We start from the raw sequence: 24,408 nt of genomic DNA, 5'->3' as shown, positions 1-24,408 counted from the left end.
TGGGGGCACTGGACACATCCATGACCCTCCTGACTTCCAGCCTTAAGGAGAGTAGGGGTGAGGGAGGGGCACCCACGGACCTACAGGGTGGGGGGGGTGGGGGTGGGGGTTGCACTGCCGTGGAACACAGTGTGACGGGCTGGCTGCCAGCTGCGTGGGACATTCTCCACAAGGGAGCCGCTGGGAGACTCACCTGGAATGGGGGCTGTGACCGCTGGCTGGATGGGGTAGGCCTGCTGCACGAAGGGCTTGACGCTGGGGGCGGAGGGGCGGACAGAGTCATAAATCAAGACTATAGCAGTGGCTACTCTACTCCCCAGGTCTTGCCTTGGTCTCCCAGTGCTGGGGCCCAACCTGCCACCCCCCACCCCCCACCCCCCAATTAAGGTTCCCTGCTTGCAGGTGGTAGCACAGCCCAGGCAGAGCTCTGCCAAGACAGAGACGGTGACTCCCTCTGATTGAGACGGGCCAGCATGGTGCTGGGGACCCAACCATCAAGCCTCACACCACTTCAGTGGGACAAGCTGGAGAGGCCCCAGCACGATTCCTGTATGCTGTGACATCTACTGGACCCTCTCTTCTCATCCCTGCCACGACCCAGGTCAGGGGTCACCACTCCCAGGCAAGGTTTGGGACGTGCTTCAGGCTCCTTCTCTTGGCCAAACAGCTCAAGTTCTTTTGAGAACAGGTGGGCAGGATCTCCTTTCTGTTTTTATCTCCAGACCACCCTCGGCGTCCAGTTTACAAGGCCCGCTTCAAGCAGGATGGTCTCTTAGCTGCCCTTACCACCGGGAAAGCCAGCATGGGCTGGGCTATAGGATCGCCTCCACCGTCCTCTCTCAGGAAGGCACTTCTCAGGAAGACCCCGGGCTCTGCCCTCCAAAGCCATGAAGGGACGGGGCCTCTCTCCCTGTCTCCCGCTGGACACTAATACTTAAGGTGGCCGTGAGCTGGACTTAAGCAGTCTCCTTGCTGCTACTGGCCTCGGTGGATAATGGGAGATGACTCTGGCGATCTCAGGTTAAATCTCCTTTCTCCTGCAAGCCCCGAGGCAGAGTCATCCTAGAGAAACGCCACCCGGGGTTGGGCTGTGACCCTTGCCGTCACTGAGGAGCCCCTCCTTGCACTTACTCTTGTGAGGATCCCGGCTGCCCTGTTTGTATCATTCCTGGCCAGAACTAGAAGGCAAAACGCAAGAGGTGTCAGAATTAGGAGTTCACATCGAAGCACTGTTCGGGATGCCTACACACTGCAACCCCTGCTAAATAAAGACAGTGGGTTCAGACCCTCCATCAGCTGCACGGTGACCCTCTCTCGACGTAGATGTGGCCACCGATGTGCACACGATGGCAGTGGCATCCTTGGCCTGGCAGCCCAGGGCTCCTCCTCCAGATCAGTGCCCTGAGGGCAGGGACCAGGCAGCAGCTTCTCCATGTTTCCCTGACACCTAACAGAGATCTGGGCACATTACAGGTGGGCTCATAGATATTCTGTCTGACTGCTTTATCCAGGCACAACCCCCACCCCCCCTCCCCCTCCCCTTCTCTTCCTCCATTCTTTTTTTTTTTTTTTTTAACGTTTATTTATTTTTGAGACAGAGAGAGACAGAGCATGAACGGGAGAGGGTCAGAGAGAGAGGGAGACACCGAATCCGAAACAGGCTCCAGGCTCTGAGCCATCAGCACAGAGCCTGACGCGGGGCTTGAACTCACAGACTGTGAGATCATGACCTGAGCCGAAGTCGGACACTTAACCAACTGAGCCACCCAGCCACCCAGCCGACCCCTGCTGGAGAGGCGGCCTGTTGTAAAAGGAGTTGCAAAAGGAGGCATAAGGCTCCGGGTTTGAGTCCTGAGGTCACTATCTATGGGACTGTGATCAAATTCCCCAAACTCTTGTTACTCCGTAACCTTGTCTGCAAAACGGCAACAATAACTAGAACCGCTGAAGATGATTTCAAAGATTAATGGGATTATAACAAACATTCAACTTCTCAGCCCTTGGTAGGTGCAAAAGGAAAATGGTAACAGAATACTTTGTCCCTTTAGGGCTTAGTTCCCTTAAAGTGACCCCGAGGACACAGGAAAAGAGATGAAGGGCCAGGAAAAAAAGCAGAAGCAGCAGGTCACAACCCAGAAGGGCACTGGCAAAGTAATGCCTAATCCCACGTCTGCAGGGACCAAGGATGCCTTCCTCTTCCTTTCTCTCCAGGCCCCCTCCCTCCTTCTCTCTCCAGCTCCTTTTACCACTTTGCCCCCGGCACCATCAGCTGGCCACAGGTAGTCCCTCCCTCCCCTACCCGGGAGCCAAGAACAAGCGCCAGGTGGATGGCTTCACGCCCGGCCCCTCACCCCTGGGGGCCACCACTACAGGACCAGCTTGTGACTTACCCCCGGCGCCCCCGGGAAGGCGGGGCGTGGAATCCCAGGCAGCCCCAGCTTGTTGTGAATGGCGGTGGCCGAGACGATCTGTGCTGACGACATGGCGGCCATGTGCTGCAGGGCCTTATCCTTGGCAGTCTGATCCTTGAAGGTGACAGTGACACACAGACTTAATACAGAACACAGGGCTACCAGGCAGCTTCCACAGGCACAGCCACGAGCACATGGACTAAATACAGAGCCACAAGAGAGGCCGGAGAAGCAAACATGCACGGATAAATAAACACAGCCAGAAGGCTAAAACACACTCGACCTACCGTTAACTCTGAACCTTTACTGAGACTACCCAGTGGCAAGGTTTTATAAAAAAAAAAAAAAAAAAAAAAAAAAATGTTTTTAATCTGTTTTTCAACAGAATGGGAAGCCTCTGAGAAGAGTGGACAGCGTATTTATTTTTCCAGCTTCCATAGGGAGATTTCTCCAATTACTTAACACATTCAAGGCAAGGGCGGGGGGGGGGGGGAGGCCTTGCTTTTAAGCATACGGATGGGAGAAGGGGGCGTAAAGAGGGGTGGCTGTGGATCTGGGGTAGGACCATCCACAAGGTGCGGGCAGGCCCCATCGGTGTGCACAGTCACGGGGCCGCACTCCCAGGGGCTGCTGGAGTCATGCGAGGCCCAGAAGCCGTGGCAGACACCTGGTGAGGGGAGGTTGGGAGGCAGCAGGGCGGGCAGGGGGCCAGGACGGGGCCAAGCAGCATGCTGGCGGGGTGCATGCTTTCTCAGGTATCCCCACCATGGGGCTAAGGCCACACGGGTTCTCTCTACAGCCGAGAACACAGGGGCTGCTACCGGGTAAGTGGTTTCTCCCTTCCCTGATGGGTCACTTCTAGAAAAGCCAAGGCTGATAACACAAAAGCTAGCCAAAAAGTCTGCCAAGCACAGCTAAAATACAGAATACTCAATGTGGTGAAAATACTTACCATGCTTGTTACCTGGATACAACAATAAACAATTTGTTAAAAGAATTGCGGACAAAAGCAGGGGTATTTTTCTTCTTCACTTAAAAAAATACATATATACTTATACAAACACAAAATATTGGGTACAATAAAATGCATAGGAGTGTGGGTCTTTTTTCACATTTTAGGAGGGATGTCTGACCCAGATAACTAGAAGGGCGATTACCAACCATTCCAACCTTTCAGAAACTACTCCCAACCCCCTTCGAGCTGGTTCTGTGGCTTCCCCAGTACAGATGGAGAAACGGTCAGGCAGGTCCTGACGGTACAGGCTTCATGCTTGGGAAACAAGTCAAGGTTCCTCCCGGCTGCTAACAGAAGGTCTATACAATCTATACCAGGCCCAGGCTCCATCAGAGCAGGAACAAAATGGGGACAGTAAAGTAAAGACAGCACCCACCACGGCTGCCGTTCAGAGTCAGCCAGTGAGTGAAGGTCAAGGGGAACTTCAGGCTGAAACAGCCCTGACTCGGCTTCAATGTGTACAGATTTACCCAGAGGTGACACAGAAGCATGCTGAGGTGCCAAAGGCAAAGCCAAAAGGAGAAATTTAAACACGAACAAGCAAAAACCAGAAACAAAAAGCCCCCCAAAGCCTACAAAATAACTACGAGGGGCTTCTAAGAAAGATCAAATTAGGTGCTCCCAAGGTATAAGACAGACATCACTCTGCCCCGTAATTGCCAGAACACCGCATGAATTTGCAAAAAGCTTACGCTGCCCCTTGACAAAGAGCCTAACACTTGCATAAAATTTGACACTTGTCACATTTCTCTGGCTCTCAACTGAAAAAGTAAGGAGCCTCATGTCGCAGCTTTTTGGCTGGCACACGGTCATTATGGTCATCTCGAAAGGCACGTGCTACAGCTGAATGGCACCACAAAGGGCCCAGGAAGCCTGCAGGATTGCTCGTCCCCAGTGGAATGGCACCGGAGGACTAGAATGGTGCTTTACTGCCTCTGGTCAGATGACATTCTTTGAGCTGAGCCTCCATTTGCTAATTTGCTGAAGGCTCTACCTAAAGCTAGCTTTCTCTGTCAACATTTTTGCTTCCTTCCTTCCTTCTCCTTCTCTCTCTCTCTCTTTTTTTTTTTAAGATCTGAATCATTTCAGATACTGCGATGCTCGTAAAAGACAAAGTCATGATGATGGTGGAATAAACTGACTAGGTATATAAGTGCCCTAAACCCAGCTGAGCCTGACACACACACAGATCCCAGCTCCAGTCCATCTGTTCCTACCTAGCTGGTCCCGTGGTTTCACCTGCCACCTGCCCCCTCATCATCCCCGCAGAAGGTGATCCACATGTGTGAACAGAAAACCCGGCTCTAGTCACACTACAGCCCGTCTCCGTCAGAAGTGCCCTGACACGAATACAAACACATCAGTTTTCTTCTGGGCCCGTCACTTTGTACTACAGCCCCGAAGCCACCTAGCCCCTAATGAGAGGTTACGAACGCCTCTCAAGGTGATTTCTGAACTGAAGTAATGCCACAGGTCTCACCACAGGCGCCTTGCACTGAGAGGAACAAGCCTCACAGCTTCTCCGGGGCCCAGGCTAGGGGAGCTGGGACAGCGCAGCCCAGACTTCTCGCAGGCCTGGCTGATGCAAATTCTGAGGAATAACTACAAAAGATCTGTGGGCTTGGCTCTATCCCAAAAGCACCATCCTCGGGGCGCCTGTGGGGCTCGGCTGGCTAAGCGTCCGACTCTTGACTTTGGCTCAGGTCATGATCTCAAGGTTCCCGAGTTGGAGTTCCGAATCGGGCTCAGTGCTGACAGCACGGAGCTGGTTTGGAATTCTCTCTCCCTCCCTCTGCCCCTCTCTCAAAAATAAATAAAAACTTTTCCTCTCTCTCAAAATAAATAAAAACTTCAAACAATTTTTTTTTTTTTTTTAATTTCAAACGCACGTCATGGGCCTCTCTCAGACCTGAGAGTCCCCTGTTGATGAAAGGCTGACGACGGGGGTGATTTGGCACGCCCAGATACAGTGTGTTTGCACACACTTGGGTGGATGGAAGGACTCAAGAATTAAAAGTCCAGGTCCAAATAGAAAGGACTCCCCCACATCTCCATGGCCCATTTTTATTCTACTAGAGGTGCTGGAGATGTTCTCCTGTGCTGCGCTGACTGAAAAGTTCTTCGAAGAGCTCATGAAAGTTTGATGCTTTTTTTTTTTTTTTAAAGGAAATCAGTCAAGGGGGAAAGGAGAAAAGTCACCAGCTTTTGTATGTCACACAGCTTCGGAACATGGCCGTTTCCTTTTGCTAAACACAGTAAGGTTGGACTCTTACTGCCCAGCGTTCCAGGACGTGCCTGAATGGGACACACGTCCGGAAGCAGGAGAGCAAATCAGTGGTTCCTAGCTCACCAGGTTGTTCCGTGCCAGTAAAAGGAGCCTCTCCAGGCTGGCTTGAACCTGCCTCGGCCTGACGGTGGTAGTGGGTTGCGTTACCTTGGGCAAGTCATTGAATGCTCTAATTTTCTTCATCTATGAAACAGAGTTGTACTTTATTCTCTAAAGCCTTTCTGGCTCCAAAAGTATTTGTGGCGAGGACTGTGAGTTCCATTTATAAGCAAATACGTCTTAACACACACAGCCGGAAACCACCGGCGAAAAGATAGTAAGATGTTAAAATTTGGGCAGCTCCTGGCCACCTATCCTAACAGAGAGAAAGCCAAGTGTGGAGAGGAAATTTTATCTCAAGTAGAGGTTCTTTCTGCACTTGACCTAGCTATTTGAGAATAGGCAATTTTCTGCAAATGGACTAAAATGTCTATACCTCTGATTTCCTTCCTTTTTGAAGTGGAGACACTCTACCTACTCATCTAATTTTAGAACATCTCCCCGTTTATCTATGATATGTATTTGAAAATTAAAAGGATTAAATTTTATTATTTAAAATCTAAAGCAACCCTGCAGATAATAAGCACGGCAAGCGAGATCCTGAAATCAGAACCGACAGCCTGGCTGTTGACCCACTTAATCTGAAATGGGAGTACGGAACGATGCCAAGCTGAGATTTCAATGGAAGGGCCTCTAAATTGTCATTTGCAGCCTAGAGATACAAGCCTGGCTTGGAAGAAATTATAACTCTAAGTGTCAGACCTGAGTAAATTGCTTCTCTGTGTCACTCTGGTCCAATATCCTGGACTTTTGGGCGTCCCACTCCATCCTTACCACTCACCCCAGAATAAAGGGGGCAGGGCGGTTGTTAATCTATCCAAATAACAGATGCTTAAGTAAGTTCAAAAATATACGTTATGCTTGTACATCAGAATACTTTTATTCTAAGATGTTTTCACACCAACATTTCTGAAATGTGCATGAGATTTACAAAGGATGAGCACCCTGTTTTATCCTTAAAAACCGTTACTAAGTCAATACCAAGTTGCGGTCTGTGCTGTCTTACAGGACGGGAAATACTCTGAGTGTGTGCGTGTCTATACGTGACCTTGCATGAACAAGAACACCGCGTCCTAGCAAAAAGCCTGGACAACTTCACACCGAGTCCTCATTACTGATTTTAAGTCCCTCCATCCCTAACATTACGAAGAATGAGGCCACAAAAAAGCTGAATATTTGGGGAATGGAGAAAGAAAAGGCAAATCTCCTTTTCCAACTGAATCCTAACTCAAGCCCATGGTCTGAAATGTGCAAAATATTTATGGAGCAGGAAACACGGGGGCTTTAAGAACAAAGAATGAGGTCAGACACAGCACTGTGCCGAGGGATGCAGGTCTCAGAACCCACTCGACTTTCTTCCTTGTCCAATTTCTGGCACGCCATGCTGTCAATGGCCTTCCCTGCCTCAGCCACACGGGGTCCAGCAGGCTGTGTCACGCATAAACTCCTCAGCCTGAAGCCTTCCAAACTGTTATTGCCACTTAGTAAACAGGCTTTCATATTTCATGAAGCAGAGCAAGGCTGCTGCTATACCTCTGGGTTCCATAGACCGCGGCCTCCTCATTATGGTTTAAATGTGCACGATGTTTGGAAAGTGTCTACAGTGTAATATACATGACAGGAAGGCGGCCAGTGTCACAAATGCACATGGCTGAAGCAGTGCACTCTTCAGACTCCAGGACATGTGATGAATCAGTCTCCAGACAGTATGGGAGTCTTATTCCCACTTTCCTCTGCTTCCTTGGCTTTTGATTACTCTGAGGAATCAATTCTCTTATCGTTTTCCAGCACTAGCCATCAACAACGTTAAAGATAATATAAAGTTCACAAGCTTGCAAGTATAATATTATAGCTGTTATATATGGCATTTTAATGAAGAGCATACTAAATCAATATACTCCAGTTTGTTCAGGGGCCGTCAGTTTAAAACTTAAAGACTCCAATCTACTTTATTCGTAAGGAAGTCCACTGATACACCAGGAAAAATAGGCAACGTTGGAAAAAAAGGCCACGGACTCAAAATCTCTGGATAGCTCTTAAATGTTTTTCCCCAAGTGCACTTTTCCCAGCAATACAAAAATACAGTACAGGAGAGGAAAGATAGCAATTTGCTTGCAAAACCACTTTTTTTCAGGAAAAGACAAAACACAGGATGCTCTCCTAAAAAGTCATTTTGCAGATGTTGCTTTCACCTTGCACTATGTGGATTCACATGACCTCTGTGATTATTAGCGCTAGCCCCTGAGTACATAAAACATCGCGAATCTGTAGGATGGTTTGGGAGAAAAGATGGAGGGCACTTGAATTTTTCTAGCCATGATCCCTAATTTACTTATTATTAGAGAAAGCAGGAGTAAATACAAAAGGGGGCTATTTCGGTCGGGCAACAGCTAATGCCAGGGGGGGAAGGCACATTCATACTTCTCCCGACTTGCCATGTAATGAGTAGCAATTAATTCATCTTATTGTATTTCCAAATGCCAGAGACTCCATTCACATCAAAGAAAAAATTTTCAAGGCTTTTACTATTGTTCATTTTTAAATGTACTAAGCTATATTTAGTATTTTATAACTGTCAATAGTGTTTCCTTTAATTTTGATGTGGGGCTTAGCATCATAAAAGATTGTAGATGAGGATCCAGGCGATTTATAGGTGTGCCTGACAACACTACCAGGAAACCTATCATTGAGGTCAGCTAAAGCTAGGTCTGGGTGCTGGGGAAAAGGCACCCTTCTGACCATAGCCCCCTTTCCCCTGGGAGGTGACAGTAAGAGGCAGGAAGTAAATCTCTCCCGAGGAGCCAGAGGAACCCACGCAGGCAGCAGGCTCTAGTTTGGCTCCAGACTGAGTTCCAGCTCCCACCACTCATCTGCTGTTTAATTCAAATATACAGAAGCGCCTGGGTGGCTCAGTCGGTTAGCATCCAACTTCGGCTCAGGTCACGATCTCACGGTTCGTGGGTTCAAGCCCTGCGTCGGGCTCTGTGCTGACAGCTTGGAGTCTGGAGCCTGCTTTGGATTCTGTGGCTCCCTCTCTCTCTCTGCCCCTCCCTGGCTCATACTCTCTCACTCTCTCTCTCTCTCTCTCTCTCTCTCTCCCTCAAAATAAAGAAACATTTTAAAAGATTAAAATTAAATAATTCAAACATACAGACACGATGAACAGTGAGAGACGATGTGAAAGCATCTTGAGTCAGAGAAATGAGCCCTCATCCTTGACCAGCATTCTTTGGGCAGAGCTGCATGACATCATGTGAAGAGTTTGGGCTTTGGGGCTAAATGCAGATCAAATGCAGACTTGGGACCCTGGGTAAGTCACCTGGCCATTGAGCATCTGCTTCCTCATTTGTAAAGTGAGGCCGAGAACAGCGCCTTCAGGACTGCCTTGGGAATTGCATTAAGCACTCCCCAGGGTGCCCGCAGCCTTGCCATTCAGCGAACTTGCAGTCTCTGGGGCGCATGTGACCCGAAATGCTTAAGACACCCTGGTCCCGATCACATGAACTTTCCAGCTCTCTGGTAGTCTAGAGCATCGTAGACACTGGGGGCCGATTAACAACGGGATTTCTCTAGCAAGCGATAAAAACGGAGAATGAGGGTGTTTCCGTTGCCCTTAAAAAGAAAATCCAGCCCTGGCTCAGTTCACACAGAAAGGTAAATGTGTTCAGCCCTCTGTTTACACTGTGAGTTCCGCATCACCACACGGTTGATAAGAGGTTCTAATTCCAACACACCCAACCCCGAGAAATAAACGGTCTCCACCCTTAGCTTGAACTCAGGTAAATTAAAAACAAGGCAGAGAAAATATCACTGGGGAGAGAGGGTGAGTGCAAAAGAATCCCCTGAGGATCGGAAGGTATCAGGAGAGGTGCCGCGTCATTTCCCAAATCCTGCGGCTGGGCCAACTGTCTCAGGACTGGCGCCGGGACAAAGGAGGCTGTGGTTTCAGGCTTCCGTGGCCTTGTGTACCGCTGACAGCCATCGCCTGAAGGAGCGGGGTGGCTCAGCAGGCCACGGGGAGCACCGTGGCTGAAGTGAGGCGTGTCTCCCCTGTGGACAGGCCCATTCGTGGCCGGCATCGGTGGTGACACAACCGGGAGGTAGCCGTGTGAAGTGCAGCAACGCCCCCAGCGAAGTTCCTGAACTCTCCTGGAGAATTAAATCAACAATTTGAACTTTAAGCTCTCTGCTTAGTGGAAGGAACGGCAGATTGGGAAGAATGGCCTGCTCAGAAATCAAATCACAAAAGGCCACCATGGTGAGGATGAAGAAAACGGCCCCGGGGAGCACATGTAGCTCGTAAATTAGTCACCAACGACTGGACGCAATCGGACACTCGCGGGCCCTTCTCTGCTCTCGTGGCATGACGCAATGTCAGCAAGTACTGGCTTTTCTTCAGTGCGAGTCCAGAGCTGGACATGAACACGTCCACCGCCTAAGATGTATTCCTGCTGAGGTCAGGGCAGAATGAAGAAGCCCTCTTTTCCTCGGAGTACCATCTGGACTTGGGCACTCCAGACCCCAGGAGGCCCGGCCCACCTTCTCAGGAAGATGACGACGGTCCACAGGGGGTGGGTGGTCTGCAGGTCGCCTTTTTGCGGCCGCCAGGGAGGGGAGGCCTCTGGGCAGGGACTGGACAACCCCTCGAGGCAACTGAACATCCCGAGATAAGAGACTCGGAGGAGGAAGCTCAAAGTAGGAACCCTAAGCAGCAAAGAAAGACTGCTTCATGTATGGACCACACTTCTGCATTCTTTTTATAGGCTGGGATAATAAATCCCTGCGCTTCCAAAAAAAAAAAAAAGGGGGGGGGGCTAATGGCCTCTTGGGCAATTAATGGTGAGCGAAATAATTCAAAGTAGAGAATAACTTCTAGAGCTGTGGGACAGGCTCGGGACCACGCCGCACGCTGTCTTCTCTGACAGGCTGCCGCTTCTCCACTGCTCAGCCGGAGATCGCGGTGAGGGGCTAACCTGCGGGTGAGGAGGAGACGCGCGACAACAAATGAACCTGCTCTGGGTGACGTCTGCAGGTGCAGCTGGTGACACGAGGTCCGAGGGAGGAAAGTCGGCATCCTTGGAATTGCTAAAGGCACGTTCCACCGATCCACAGGTCCTTCCCACGCTGCACCTGCGTGGCTCCATCTTTACCTTGTAACTACAATCAGGCCTAGTTACAAAGCCGTGTGTCACCTACAACCACCCCAGAGCCTGTTAGAGGAGTGGGTTCAAAAGGATTTTGTCTGGGCAGGGACCACAACATGGCATGCCCAGCGCTGCGGAACGATTCCCTCAAAGCTAATAAGCTCCATCTTAGACCCCCAGTTAGCGCTCTGATTTGTCTCTTAAGGCCCGTTAGCCCAAGAAGATTAAATCAGAAAATAAAACACTGCAAAGTGTATGCTTAACGTCCAAAATTCTGGCACTCTGGTCACAAATGCCTTGTATTTCCTTATCCATTTTAGCAGGCTCTTGAATCTCAACGGGACTCTGCCAACCCCTTCACCCCTTCTTCCTACTGGCCCGGCTTCTCTGCTCCTGGTTCTTCGTCTCCTCACAGCACTCCTCGACTACCTCAACCATCCCCTCGATCTGCTTGCCCCTTGCAGCCCTCCCTTGTGCTTACAGTCTGGGGCGAAGGACATCCCAAACTGCTAGCCAAGTCTATCTTGGCTTAGGCTTCTATATACATTATTAATTTCTTAAGTTTATTTATTTATTTTGGGAGAGGGAGAGTGTGAGAGTGAGCAAGCAGGGGAGGGGCAGAGAGAGAGGGAGAGAGAGGGTCCCAAGCAGGCTCCATGCTGTCAGTGCAGAGCCTAACGTGGGCTCGAACTCACAAACAGTGAGATCGTGACCTCGGCTGAGATCAAGAGTCGGACGTTTTACTGACTGAGCCACCCAGGCACCTCTAGGCTGCTTTGCATAAACAAAATGTCTCATGTTGGTGCCAATGGCTTTAGCACAAATTCAGAATAAACGATGGATAAAAATCTAGACTCATTTTAGGACAGGGGCAAAAGGAGAAAATAGTTTTCACTGGATTTATTTTCTTAGGGAAATAAATGGCAAGGAAAGATACCATTGCTAGGGGGTGGGGAGAAGAAGGAGATTGTGATTGGCTGGGGAAAGAGGTTGGGGATAGGAAATTAGAAAAAGAATACCATTTTGCCATTTGATTTCTTCCACTGGAAAAAAAATGAAGAGAAATACATCATAATGAAAATGATCATTTCTGGTTGGTAGAAACAAATATTTTATAGTAACTCTCTTCACTTTTTCATATTGTCCTATTTAAAATACAGCAGCAAGAAACTCATAGTTAACTGATGCATCCCCTCAGTGAGCTGCCATTACTTTAACAGAACCCAACCTTCAATAACCTATATGTTCAATGCTGCTATTGAAAAGTGTACACTTTTCAGACTTAGTAAGGAGAGAAGTTTTAAACATCATTTACTCTTTAAAAAACATTGAGGAAGGAAGAGAGCACAGCAGTCGAGGGGACCGGAGCGGGAGCCAGCTGAAGAGAGAGAGAGAGAGAGAGAGAGAGAGAGAGAGAGAGAGTGTGTGTGTGTGTGTGTGTGTGTGTGTGTGTGTGTGTGTCTGCCCCTGGTCCAGGTCAGCACCCCTCTCACTCAGATCCTACAGCAGCCCCTGAATTAGGCTCCCTGCCTCCAGCTCTGCCTCCACCTAGCCATCCATCTGAAAAAGGTGGGAGAGAACTTTCCAGCCCAGAGCACATCCCATGGCTCAGAGATGAACCTCATTCTCTCACAGAGGATCTGGAACCTTTCTGTTGGGCTTGCCCAGGTCCATCCCGTGCCTCCAAGTAATAGTGTTTTTCATGGTTCCCCAAACACCCCGACATCTCAGGGGAACTGTCTTCCTTTCTCAGTGCCCAGTTCTAACAGCATGCCCTCCCCAAGTCTTTCTTTAATTCTACACTCAGAGCTGACCACTCTTTTCACTGGATTCTTTGCACCACTCTGTTCAATTTCCACTGCAGAGCCCCCTAGTTGGGGAGCAGTCTACTGGATATCTAGTATTTCCCCAATTGTGGCCAGAAACAACAGAAATGTTAAGTGTTCCTCAAGAACAGAGATTGCTAATTTGATTCTCTATGCCCGATATGTACTCGAGGGTCTAGAACACTGGGTTCTCCATGAAAAGTTTGCTGTGCTTTATAAAGTTCAAATCTCTGTGGAAATCTTAAATGTCCACAAAATGAAAACAAATTTTGTTATGACAGCTAAAACTAAAGTCCACACATTTTGGGGTGATCTGGTTTACGAGCAAGCACTCTGAGAACCATTTCTGCACTAGCAGAAGAGTAAGGCTGACCTTTGGGTCTCATTCTAACAGACTTTCAAGAGCATGACTTTTGTAGTAAGGATGACTCATCCTTAATTGGGGCATGAGCATGACCACGCTCTTCTTGAGACTGGTTTCTTCACAGGAATATGGCAGAACCGGCTGCCAAACATGGACTGTCCTGTAAAGGCTGCAGGGACAGCGGAGAGTCACCTCCTTTTCCCTTTGCCTAAGACAGTGTGGTTTTCAAACTGTATTCAGTGGAACACCCCAAGAGGCCATTGCTAAGGCTAAAAGAGCATGAGCCCCAATTAAAATAGTTTACTCATTTATATATGAAATGCTTCAACAAAGATTTCAACCTGAAACACGAGTTTGCAGCTTAAAAAAAGGCTGGAAAGTCACCAGCCTAAAGAATTCGACCGCACCCTTCCCCAGGAAGGAGGGAGGCTTACAGGCAGGAGGGCTCCCATGGAAGCCACGCCTGGCGGCGGCCCCAGGTGTGAGCAAACCACTTTTTCAGACTCCAGAGGAGGCCAGAGGGATGAAGCCTGGCTTCGTTCTCTTTAAGGAGGGCCTCTGTCCACCCCAGAGAACACAAATCCTTGACTGCTGAGCACATAGGAAAAAGGCCCAGCAGCGGGGCTGAAGCAGGTGGGGCAGGCCATCAGCCACCTCCTCCGGCGAACCTGGCTACGTCTTCCCAGGCAAAGCATGGCATCTCTTTTTGAAGTCTGGACCCTTGCTGCCGCCCCCACGGCCCGCCCAGAAGCTATCGCTGTTGTCTGCTGGGATGACTTCAACCTTCCACAGCGAGTCTGCCTCGTTAATGAGTGTGGGAGGCCAAGGCAGTATGGCCGTCAGCCTGACCCCACAACGAACTCAGTGCTCACCCCTGCCTCCCACGAACGTGCTGGGAGACGCCAGACCTGAAGGGGAAAGCACGGATAAGCCGGTGAGACCTACCTCTCCTGACGAGCCCGCTGCCTGCCTGGTAATGGCTGGTTGGGAAGGCTGAGGAAGGCATCCCTCACATCAAATGCCCACGGGAGGCGAAGGCAGCAACATGTCCACTGGCTGTCACCTGCCAGTCTGGTGACAGTCAGTCTCACTCATTCTCCTCGGCTGGCCTAATGCCCTCTGGGTGGTGACACAGCGGCTCTGCGACTAGGACCTCACTGCCCTGAACTACGGATAATCACCATAGTGCCAATCACACATTAGGTCCACATTCTGACCAAGGGCTCAAAGTTCACAATTCGCCTTGTTTCTAAAGTGTGGGTGCTGAAGAGAGGGCTGGTGGTCAGAACTGCACGCCCAGCTCCGAGGGACACGAAGGGGGGCGACATGGCGCGTGCTGGCACAAGACCTTCTGCTTGAGAACACTCTCCCATCTCCACTGGATGAAACCCCACCTCAAAGACCAGTGGGGTAGGCGTCAGAAAGACCTGAGTTCAAATCTTGGCAGTGACGTGTGCTGGGCTTGGTAGCTTTGGGCAAACCAACTGACCTCCTGGCTTCTTAAATATTATCCCTCAAAATCTGAATAATGGAACTCACTTTGGAGTGAGCTTACTGAATGAGAGAACACGTAACAGACTTTGCATACACTCACTCGGTCTTTGCATTCCCCAACAGCAGCACTGTTGCTGTGCAGCCTGTCCCTGGGATTCCCTCCACGTTTTCTCCGGGTGCTTTCTGCTAACACTCATCCGACAGTGCCCTCTATTCCGCATTCCTATTTCCACGGCCAGCTCTGTGAATAGGGGGCTGACTGTTAACTGCCCACCGTGATGGACACCATGCCTGGAGCACTCCATTGGTATTAGCTGATGGGAAGAACAAAGGCCTCCCTTTTCCCAAGAATAATGTGGTAGGGAGGAAGGAAAGGAACCGCAAGAAGATGGAGGTGGTTCTTGGAGCTGAAACACTGAGCTGGTTGCTACCCTACTGCCTCTATTTCTGCCTCCTCCGTGTGTCTGTCCCAAAGGAGAGTGGGCCAGGGCTGAAAGGAGGGGGAATGTCATCTTTTTTTTTTTTAATAAGAACGAACACAAATACAACAACTGTGTTTGCATGTATGTGTACGTATAAAGTACTGGTAAAGTGTTTCCACGGAGGAAGGCTCTCAAAATCCCTGAATAAGAAAACGAGTACTTCCGATATCCCATGGGGCTCCCTTCTGGGCAGGAGAGCTTAATTCATCACGTACAGGGCTTTTGGTCCAGGGCTGTGTGCCCTGGGTGAGCATGTAGGAACCACACAGACGGTACAGAAATAGAGCAATTCATAACATCGCGGATGGAAACACAGAATGGATGTCTGTAAACTTGTTTGTACATCATTAATTCGTTAGCGCAGAGAAACTAGATACAGAGTCAGAACTTGAGCGAACGCTGGGGGAGTTACATCCACATAGAGAGGACGGCACCTTTGGTTAAAAAGCAGGATCTGTGAAGTTATCTTAATCTTCCAACTGCTCAGCCAGTCAGCTAAAAGCCAGCCACCATCAGCCACACGTGCGAGCGAGCCAGCATGCAGCCCACTGCAGAGGGCCACCAAATGCTCCTTCCTGGTCGCTAGTCCTGTTCCACAGCCAGCCTTGTTTGCATAAAAAAAAAAAGTTGGAGGACTTTGGGAAGGATCCCAGTGTTCAGCATTCAGTGCTGTGAAATCGCACTTCGTTCTTTAGGTTTAGAACAAAAACAAATTTAATTAATGTATGGAAAAAATCAAAATGGAACAACAACAAAAAAAGGCATGTGGGAAGGGCAACAATATGGGCCACAAATTCATTTTTATTATAAAGTAAAGCTCTTCTATGTAAACTATAATTCCTTTGCATTTTTAAAATGGGGCATTATGGAAAGAAAAAGTCACTTATCTTTTACTACAAATTTTGGAAGGGGAGAAAATACAGAGAACTTGCATTTTAAAAATGTCAATGCCTCCATTTTTGCTGTGAAATATATTTTCAGAGACTAGAAAATGAGACACATGTAAAAAACAATTAAAGTAAACTCAAGTAGAAATGGAATTGCAAACACGGATTTGATTAAGAGCCTTCCCATCTCTTAAGATTTTTTTTAAAGGCCTCACCTCAAATTTCTTTTTTAATAACAGAGCGCAACAATATTGAGCAACGTGGAAGAAATCTGGCAGAAAATACTGTTTTGAAAGAATACTTGAAAAATTACATGAAAAGACATATTTTCATAAGTATTCTCTAAAATACATAACAAGTACAAAAAAATGACTTCTAAATATTTTTTAAAGTAATCATGAGAACTACTCTAGAAGTGATGCATTTTATTTTACTTTATTACTTTTTTTTTTTTTTTTTTACTATTTCTACGCTAACTTTGTGTCTCTGGACTTTTTTTCCTCTCCCAGCCCAGGGCTGTTTGGTGGACATTTGAAGGTTAAAAAAAAAAATCATGTTTCTGAGCTGAAAAGTTATCAAGACCAGCTTTCTGCTGCATTTGCATTGTTATTAGGGACACACACACACACACACACACACACACACACACACTAAGCTTAATGTGAGGCTAGTACAGAAACAGAGATTAGACACAAAGAAATGTAAACAGCTCTCACATGCGAGGAAACTAGGTTACGAGAATCCCAGCACCAGGCATTCACCAGTCACCATGGAAAACAGGAAGTGAGATGCATAGCAACCACAAGCCAAAAAGCAGGAAAGCGCATACCTTTAGCTTGGAATGAAAATCACGAGATTTCCTTCTGGCAAGAACCTGAATGTGACTAGACACCTGCAGGGTAGGGGAAGGGAGGAAAACAAAGGAAAAGCCTGTAACCATGGAGATGAAAAGCCCCCTACAACTGGGCAAGCCAGACGTACCTTAATGGCGGCTTGAATTTCTCGAACTTTCTTTCTTGCTAAGACCTGTATATGACTAGACACCTACATTGTTCGGGTTTATGAGGGGAAACAAAACAAAACAAAACAAAACAAAAAAAGGAAATCAAATATAAAATCGCTACTCCTTGGGAGGGTTTTGGGGTGGGGGTTGGGGGAAGGTTATTTGCATCTCAACAAAGCTCTGCAGTTAGGAAATACACAGTCCCAGCCAGACACCAAGCCCCCAGCGCTGCTCTAAGCTTTTCAGACTGGGTCATCACTGCAGTGACTTGATTCAGGATGAAAGTTAGGCTGCTTTTAGTTTTCTCACCAGGGAGAAATCACGGGCACGGGATGAGAGGGGGAGAGTGGAGTTGTTTTCCTGATGAAATTTAAAAGGTGGGGCTAGAGGTAAATGAAAATATTTATAGCTTCTCAGTATCAGGAGGGAAAATCCCTCCTTCTCAATTTAGAAGAGACCATCCATAAATTAGCACGTTCTGCAGAATCAAAAAGCCGAAGCTGTCGGTTATATTCTGATCTCATTAAGAGCTCTGGATTCTGTAGCAAATGTTAAAATAATACCGACATGTAAATTAGATCTCACAGAGAAATGGACAGACCCAGTCAGCAGAGGGGTTTTTTTCTCCCCCCCCCCCCTTATAAATATCTTCAATCCTTCCACTCTTTTGGGTACTGACTGGGCGCGAAGTGGATTTGCATATTATTACAAAGCGAAAAGTGTGAATACAGCCAGCCAGCCATCCTGTTAAAAATCTGGGTTGAAAACCACACGATTTGCTGAACAACAAATTCACATTGGAGAGGTATCACCAACTGCTGCCTAAAAACATCCCCAGGATGCCGGGGTGTTGGAAACCAAGCCAAGCCCAGCTTCGGAAACACAATGATTCCACTGGGTAAACAAATTTGCATCTCTTTCAGTGGGTTACATTTGGTTAAATTTAGAAGAGTCCCCGGTGAAGGGGTTGGGCATGGGACTAGGGCTCACAGACCCAGCAGAGAGATAGCCCAGGTCCACCGCTTTCAGTATGCTGGGAACTGGATCTATTTCGGAAATTTCGAACCCTCCATTGAAAAGTTCAGCAACTCGGACTGAGAGGCAGTTATTCCATTTCGAACACTATACTGACTATAAAAACAGGATTTATGGTAACAAAAGATCCTTTTATCTTTAGCTTTATCTTTGAGTTTCAATGATTTTTGTTTTCAAGTTGCCTTTTTTTTTTTTTTAAAGTACAGAGAAGCGGGAACTCCCCCATCATCGTCACCCCTCCATCCGGCTCCTGCTTTTACTTGTTCTCCCCCTAATTTTGTTATTACATGATTCTCTGACTTGCCTAGGGCCACTGTCCATTGTCACAGGGTGGGGGGAGCATGCACCGAACAGACAGTGCCCTGCCTCTGAGCCCTGGCAGGAAGCCACGGCCCTCTGTGCTGACTCAGCAGTCGGGCTCCTGGCGGGGGCACATGTAACATTCCTGGGGAAAAGCTCTCCCCGTCATAAACACTCATGAAAACAACTCATCGCTGAGCAGAGAACTGGAGTCTGCTGCTCATACTTAACGAGATCCACAGTTAAGCTTGCCTTTTGGTACGATGATAGTTTTCAAAATCCATGCCAGAGAGATCAGCATAGGTCAATATTAAAAAATAATTGTGCTCTGTTAACAGCTCACCCATGAGGTTTGTTCGAAGCTCTTCCCCCCTTTGCCTTTCTCTCTTTCTTTCTCCGTTTTTAGCTAAACACGAATTGCTCATCCATTCCAGTTCTGAACTGGGTCAGAGATTTGGACCGCTTTACGTCAGAAGGAACGAGGAGAGAGCCAGAGCCCTGACAAAGGGCAGAGGAAAATTCCTGACGCTACTCTGCACAAAGGTATTTAAGTTATAACTTCATTTCAGTCACAGCAGCTACTGACAAAAAGCCATAGCTTAAGGAGCAACAGTTCCCTGGACGCACATCATTCAGTATTATGTTCAGGCCAACAGTCATGGCTGCCAGTGTTACTTTTGCATCGAAATGATGACTAATGCAGAATTGTTCCAGGATTTTACAATGCGCAAAATCTCAAAATTTCGTGACTTCCAAGTGTACTTGCACCTGCAGCGTCTGTAGCATTTACAGATGCGCAGTTCGGGAAAGAAACAGAAGTATTAAAGTACAGTACCAGACCAGTGCATACACTGTCCTTGGCAGTGAGACTTTCCCATGTGTGTATAAAAAGAACTCTGGAGACCACATCGTAAAGGGTCACTGAAATGATGAACAGTGAAAACTGAGCCAATTGGAAACACCTCCAATACTGACGTCCTTACAGGGAACTCAAATTGGGGGCTCCTAGGAGCCAAAGCACAGCCAGCCAGTGCAGCCAAAATGCCTCGTCGGGCCATTCGCTGACATGCACAGTGTCCAGGTACGTTATTTTACCTGTTTTCTGGTCCTCGTCTTGCCTGTCCTGAGTTTGATGTATCTGGCTATCAATTCATTCCTACCTGAAAGAAAGAAGAATTTACAATAAGATGGGTTACTTAAAAAAAGAAAAAAAAAAGCCTCTGAAAGCTAGGAAGTTAGAACAAAAAATTTTCAAAGTTGGAGCTGTGTATCTATTCATGCCAGAAAAATAAAACAGTACGATTGTTTGCAAAAATATTTGCTAGGGGAAATTAGGATGAAGGGCATTTAATTACTAGGATCAGCAACTGAGGGTAGAAATGTGCCTTTTTGTTTCTTTACACGTTTGTGCCTAAAGAGGTGGTCAACCTGTACGAGCAACAAACACAAGGCTTTGCGCGGGAATCCACAAATCTGTTTCCGTCTTAGTTTCCATGCCCATTTCGCTGCACCCACGTTTCCATCCCTAGTTCACTCCAGTTAGAGTCATGAGAGCCACCGGAGACTGACCTGCTGTGACCACAGAAACCCTACAACAAGGGGCTAACGACATTCCCGAAAGATGTCACTGTCCTAGTAACTAACTATACACGAGATCATGTTCATGAAAAAGAAAAAGAAATGACTTAACTACCTCAAAGCTTTATAACCTGTAGGGGAAAGAAAATGCCTACAAGAATAAGCAAAATCTCCCGGCTTTACCCCACCAGGAGACGGAGATGTCACAAACAGGTAATCTGACTTCGAAGAACTATAATGTCATGGGAGGATGTGTCCCTGAAACTAAGTGGGGAAAGGTATTAATAACACTACATGAAATAAAAGCCCTCTCGTTCAGTTAACCACATTTGTTAGCTGTAGAGCTGGTTGTAGAATTCATTTGTGCTGCCTTACTTTGCAGACATTCTGCATAACTGAACCTCTTCAGACAAGAGCTTTGTCTGTTCCCCAAAAGCCTCCCCGGCACCCAACACACTGCTGGGCACACAGAAAGAACCAATGAGACAATAACACAGCCTCTGGTGACAGAGAGGGACCGCACCCCCCCAGATCTCCCCTGGCACAGTAAAAAACTGGCAGCGCTAATGAGGATCAACCCAAGAGTGTACTTGTGGAAAGCTCGTCTGAGGATTCTGAAGACTCCCTCGGCACTGCCTAGAAGGTTCCTGTCATCATGGCTCTGTCCGTGCATGTCTGTGTTAGGACCATGCAGATCAGGGTCACCACTGGAAGGCAAAGGAATTGTGGGATCCTGGGGCTGGGAGATTCCTCTGGGTCATCTGCTCCTACCGCTAGAAGCCTAGAGTCTTATAAACGTAACCAAGCACTTATAGAATTAAGGAAGCAGTCCACTTTATCTTAAACCATATTTAAGAATGAAAAGGGGTGCCTGGGTGGCTCAGTCAGTTGAGTGTCTGACTCTTGATTTCAACTCAAGTCATGATCCCAGGATCATGGGATCAAGTCCTATGTGGGGTTCTGCACTGAGCATGGAGCCTGCTCGAGATTCATTCATTCATTCTCTCTCTCCCCCCCCTCCTTCCCTCCCTCCCTCCCTCCCCCTCTTTCTCTCCCTCTGCCCCTTTCCCCTGCTCACACACACTCTCTCTCAAAGGAAAAAAAAAAAACAAACACAAAAAAACAAAAGACCCTCCTTATTTGGAGCTTCTTAGAACTTTCAACCCCAGGTTCTCCTTGTTCCTCTTCACATGAACGAGGCTATGCACTTGACTGACTCTCAGATATTAACAACTTTCAGGTCTTCCTGGAGTTGTACCTAGGCCAAACTTCCTCTGTTCCTGTTACCTGTGGCAGCTTTTGGAATACTACCACAGCCATCTGGTGAGCATCCTTTATCTAATTTCCTTTCATAGGCTGGAGCCCAGAACCATAGTGGTGCTCTTCCTATGACAAGTCCACAGCAGAATAAGTCTATCACCTCCCTCATCCTAAATACCCTACTTCTGTTAATGCAGCCTAAGACTGCATTTGATTTTGGGGACCCACAATAAACTGTCAATTTACGTCACTTGAACTCCTAGAGGTCTTTTTCATATAGACTACTCCTCAGATATATCTCTCTACCTCTGTGCCCAGTCTTTTCATGCACAGTTGGGATTTTTCAGATCCAAATACAGAAGCTTACATTTATTGCTACTGCATTTCATCCTGTTAGATTAAGTTTATCATTCCAGCCCGTCAGGATCCTCTCACATCCTCATTCTTGTCTGAACTTACACTTTAACCACAGGAAAAGGACCTCTAAATTCAGGTTTAAACTGCTTCTCTGAGCATTCTGTTTCAAACTTTTGAGAACTACCAATATCCCCTGTAGGGTCCTCGGGTCTGCTTCTCCATCTCTCAAATGGTTGTACAGATTTTGCAATTTGTCTCAAAGGCTCGCTGACAGCACAGCCCGGCCAGGAGTGCCTCATTACCAGAAGCCAGACCTAAATGACAATGTCTGCAGACGAGCCAAGCATCCTCCAGCCCAGGGCCTCACTGTGAGCCCTGTTTAGGGCTGTCTGAGTGGCCAGAACAAAATAAATCCAGGGTTCTATATTACATGCAATTTCACCCGAACCTTGTCCAGATGGCAGGAACGTGCCCTGCCCCCATACCCGTCTTCTGTGAAAGCAGACGCGGTTGTGTGACTTGTGTGACACGTAACCTCCATAACTGATTTCTTATGGCATGTGGTCCCGCGGGGAGATGAACATCCAGGTCAGCCACATTTGGCTGTACACAACCCTGCGGTCCGTGCGAATGATACCCGTCGGAGCTAAATGATGTCAAATCAAACTTCTCAACATTACCATGTCTACAGCAGGGCCTCGCTGAGCACCTAGCATGCGCAGAGCACTACGCAACAGCCACCATTTCACTGAAGCTTGTTGTGACTCTCACGTCCCTGTTCTTTACGTAAGTAAGATCACCTTTCGAAACCCTGCGTTCTTTCTTTCATACCATGTTTGAAGCCATGAAGGGTAATTAACTTGAGGTTTCTGTGTGTTTCTTGCCTCCACAAGGGGTACTGCTGATTCGACTTTTAAATTCAGATTCAACTAACTCTGAGCACCCACCTGATCTAGTAAGTACAGTGTTGGTTAATCACTTTATTTCGTGTGAATTTTTTAATCACCATGCGGGCAGCTTTGTACGCAGAAACACTATTTGGGCTTACCTGGTTTTTAAAAATGGGTATTTTATTCATTTATTTAAAAAACAAGGGGCGCCTGGGGGCTCAGTCAAATGACCAACTTTGGCTCAGGTCATGATCTTGTGGTTCGTGAGTTTGAGCCCCGCATTGGGCTCTGTGCTGACAGCTCAGAGTCTGGAGCCTGCTCTGGATTCTGTGTCTCCCTCTCTCTCTGCCCCTTCCCACTCAGGCTTTCTCTCTCTCTCTCTCAAAAGTAAACATTAAAAAAAAAAAACCAAAAAAACAGATGTAAACACTCTATCTAGTTCATCCTTAAGTTTTAAGCTCAACTTACATACCTTATAATTTTTATAATCACATTCAAAGGGCCATTCAAATAATGTTTGCTCCATTTTACAAAGCTAATTGAAAGTCCTTTAAACGTTTAAAACTGGGTATTTAACTTAGAATATATTTAATTCTTTTAATTATTAGAATTGTTTGACTGAATTTCCAAAACCTTCCCTTAAACAACTCTTAGAAACCTAACGAATTATCTTAAATGTTCTAATACTGCTTACAATTGTAGTAAGACTTCAACCCTCCCCCAAATCAAGTCTAAACCAATTACCTCATTGCACATTTTAATTTGGAAATAAAGGCTCACCCGTGGCACGGGCCAAATTATTTTAAATAATTACTTGAAACATCAAATGTGTATAAATCCTCTGAGTCAAATATTAACACTATAGCTTTGATTCTATTAAAATCTTCTGTTTTCAATTCTAAATCTGCCCAGAATTAAAATATGCCTACCATTATGGAAACAAGGATGACATTCCAAATGACCGTGGGGTATCTATTAGGCTACCCCGGGGTTGGACATATTTTGGGGAAATCAACAAGGTTCTGAATGGATCTTGGTCAGTGACCTTGACAAGAACATCTGAGCCCTATTTATATATATTTCTATAGTACGGCTTTCCAAATGGGGTGGATCCATATAGTACAGAATTCCCTTGCCAAGGACTGGGAGCTTGGGCACCCACAATCACCGATGTAACCGGCAGCCGGCCTTGGGTCACACAGCATAGTCTTGTTTTGCAGTCATGATCAGAATGCTGGGAATTGGAAATGTTAACCCTAATTTTTCTCTTTCTTCTAAAACACTCGCGAGTGTGTGTGTGAGCATGCACGCGCGCGCGCGCACACACACACCCACACCCACACACACACGGTGGTCCAGTAACCTTACATTACAAACAGGACTTTCAATAAAGGTAATGGCAACGTTAAGCATGCATGACATTCCTAAATGAATCCTACTGGCAGGTGGGGACCACCTCTTTGCGCCTTCTACGATGCCTGCCTGGTGCATCAGGGATATAAAGAGAAGACAGACTGCCTGCCCACAAGGAGGTCACTGGCCAACACAAAAGCTAAGATAAAAGCACCAACCAGCTCCAAGGGTCACACTAGGATTACCGCCATGGAAGAGGGTCTGATAACATACACGGACAATCGGACACAGTAATTTAGGAAGTCTAGAAAGCTGTCCCCAAAGTACCGGAACATCATCTAGGCTTTTAAGGACAGATGATACTTTCTCCCACGTTTTATTATGAAAAATTTCAGACATACAGAATTTTTTTTTCTTTTTTGCAGAATCTCACAGCACACACTACGTACGTACCCACCTCCTTCGCTTTTTCTATACTTGCTTCGACATGCCTTTCCGTTCCTCTGCCCATCCGCTGAGCTCTTATCTTATTGCTGCGGTTGCGTTTTGTGTTGTGGTGGTTTCCGCAGGCATGGCAACACTTTTCCTAAGACTTCAATGTGAGTATCATTAACTGAAGTGCT

At 47.2% G+C, this 24,408-nt stretch overlaps 1 protein-coding gene across 9 annotated transcripts in view; it reads right to left on the bottom strand.

The window, feature by feature from the left end:
- Positions 1-24,408, bottom strand: part of TEAD1 (TEA domain transcription factor 1) — a 259,819-nt gene that overhangs the window by 51,168 nt on the left and 184,243 nt on the right. For 2 of the 9 annotated variants that reach the window (XM_042907370.1, XM_042907369.1), the window contains 7 exons: positions 19,443-19,507; positions 16,991-17,053; positions 16,839-16,901; positions 3,364-3,375; positions 2,391-2,525; positions 1,132-1,178; positions 194-255 (listed from right to left, as the gene is read on the bottom strand). In XM_042907370.1, the coding sequence (XP_042763304.1) occupies positions 194-255; positions 1,132-1,178; positions 2,391-2,525; positions 3,364-3,375; positions 16,839-16,901; positions 16,991-17,053; positions 19,443-19,507 (447 nt within the window). Of the gene's footprint in view, positions 1-189; positions 256-1,131; positions 1,179-2,390; positions 2,526-3,363; positions 3,376-16,838; positions 16,902-16,990; positions 17,054-19,442; positions 19,508-24,408 lie in introns of all 9 variants that reach the window. The other 7 variants (XM_042907371.1, XM_042907367.1, XM_042907374.1 and 4 more) reach the window with 5 other exon arrangements.

This window comes from Panthera leo, chromosome D1, assembly GCF_018350215.1.
Source record: "Panthera leo isolate Ple1 chromosome D1, P.leo_Ple1_pat1.1, whole genome shotgun sequence".
NCBI classification, from domain to species: domain Eukaryota; kingdom Metazoa; phylum Chordata; class Mammalia; order Carnivora; family Felidae; genus Panthera; species Panthera leo.
The sequence above is the reverse complement of the archived record's forward strand: the minus strand, read 5'-3'. Positions and strand labels throughout refer to the sequence as shown.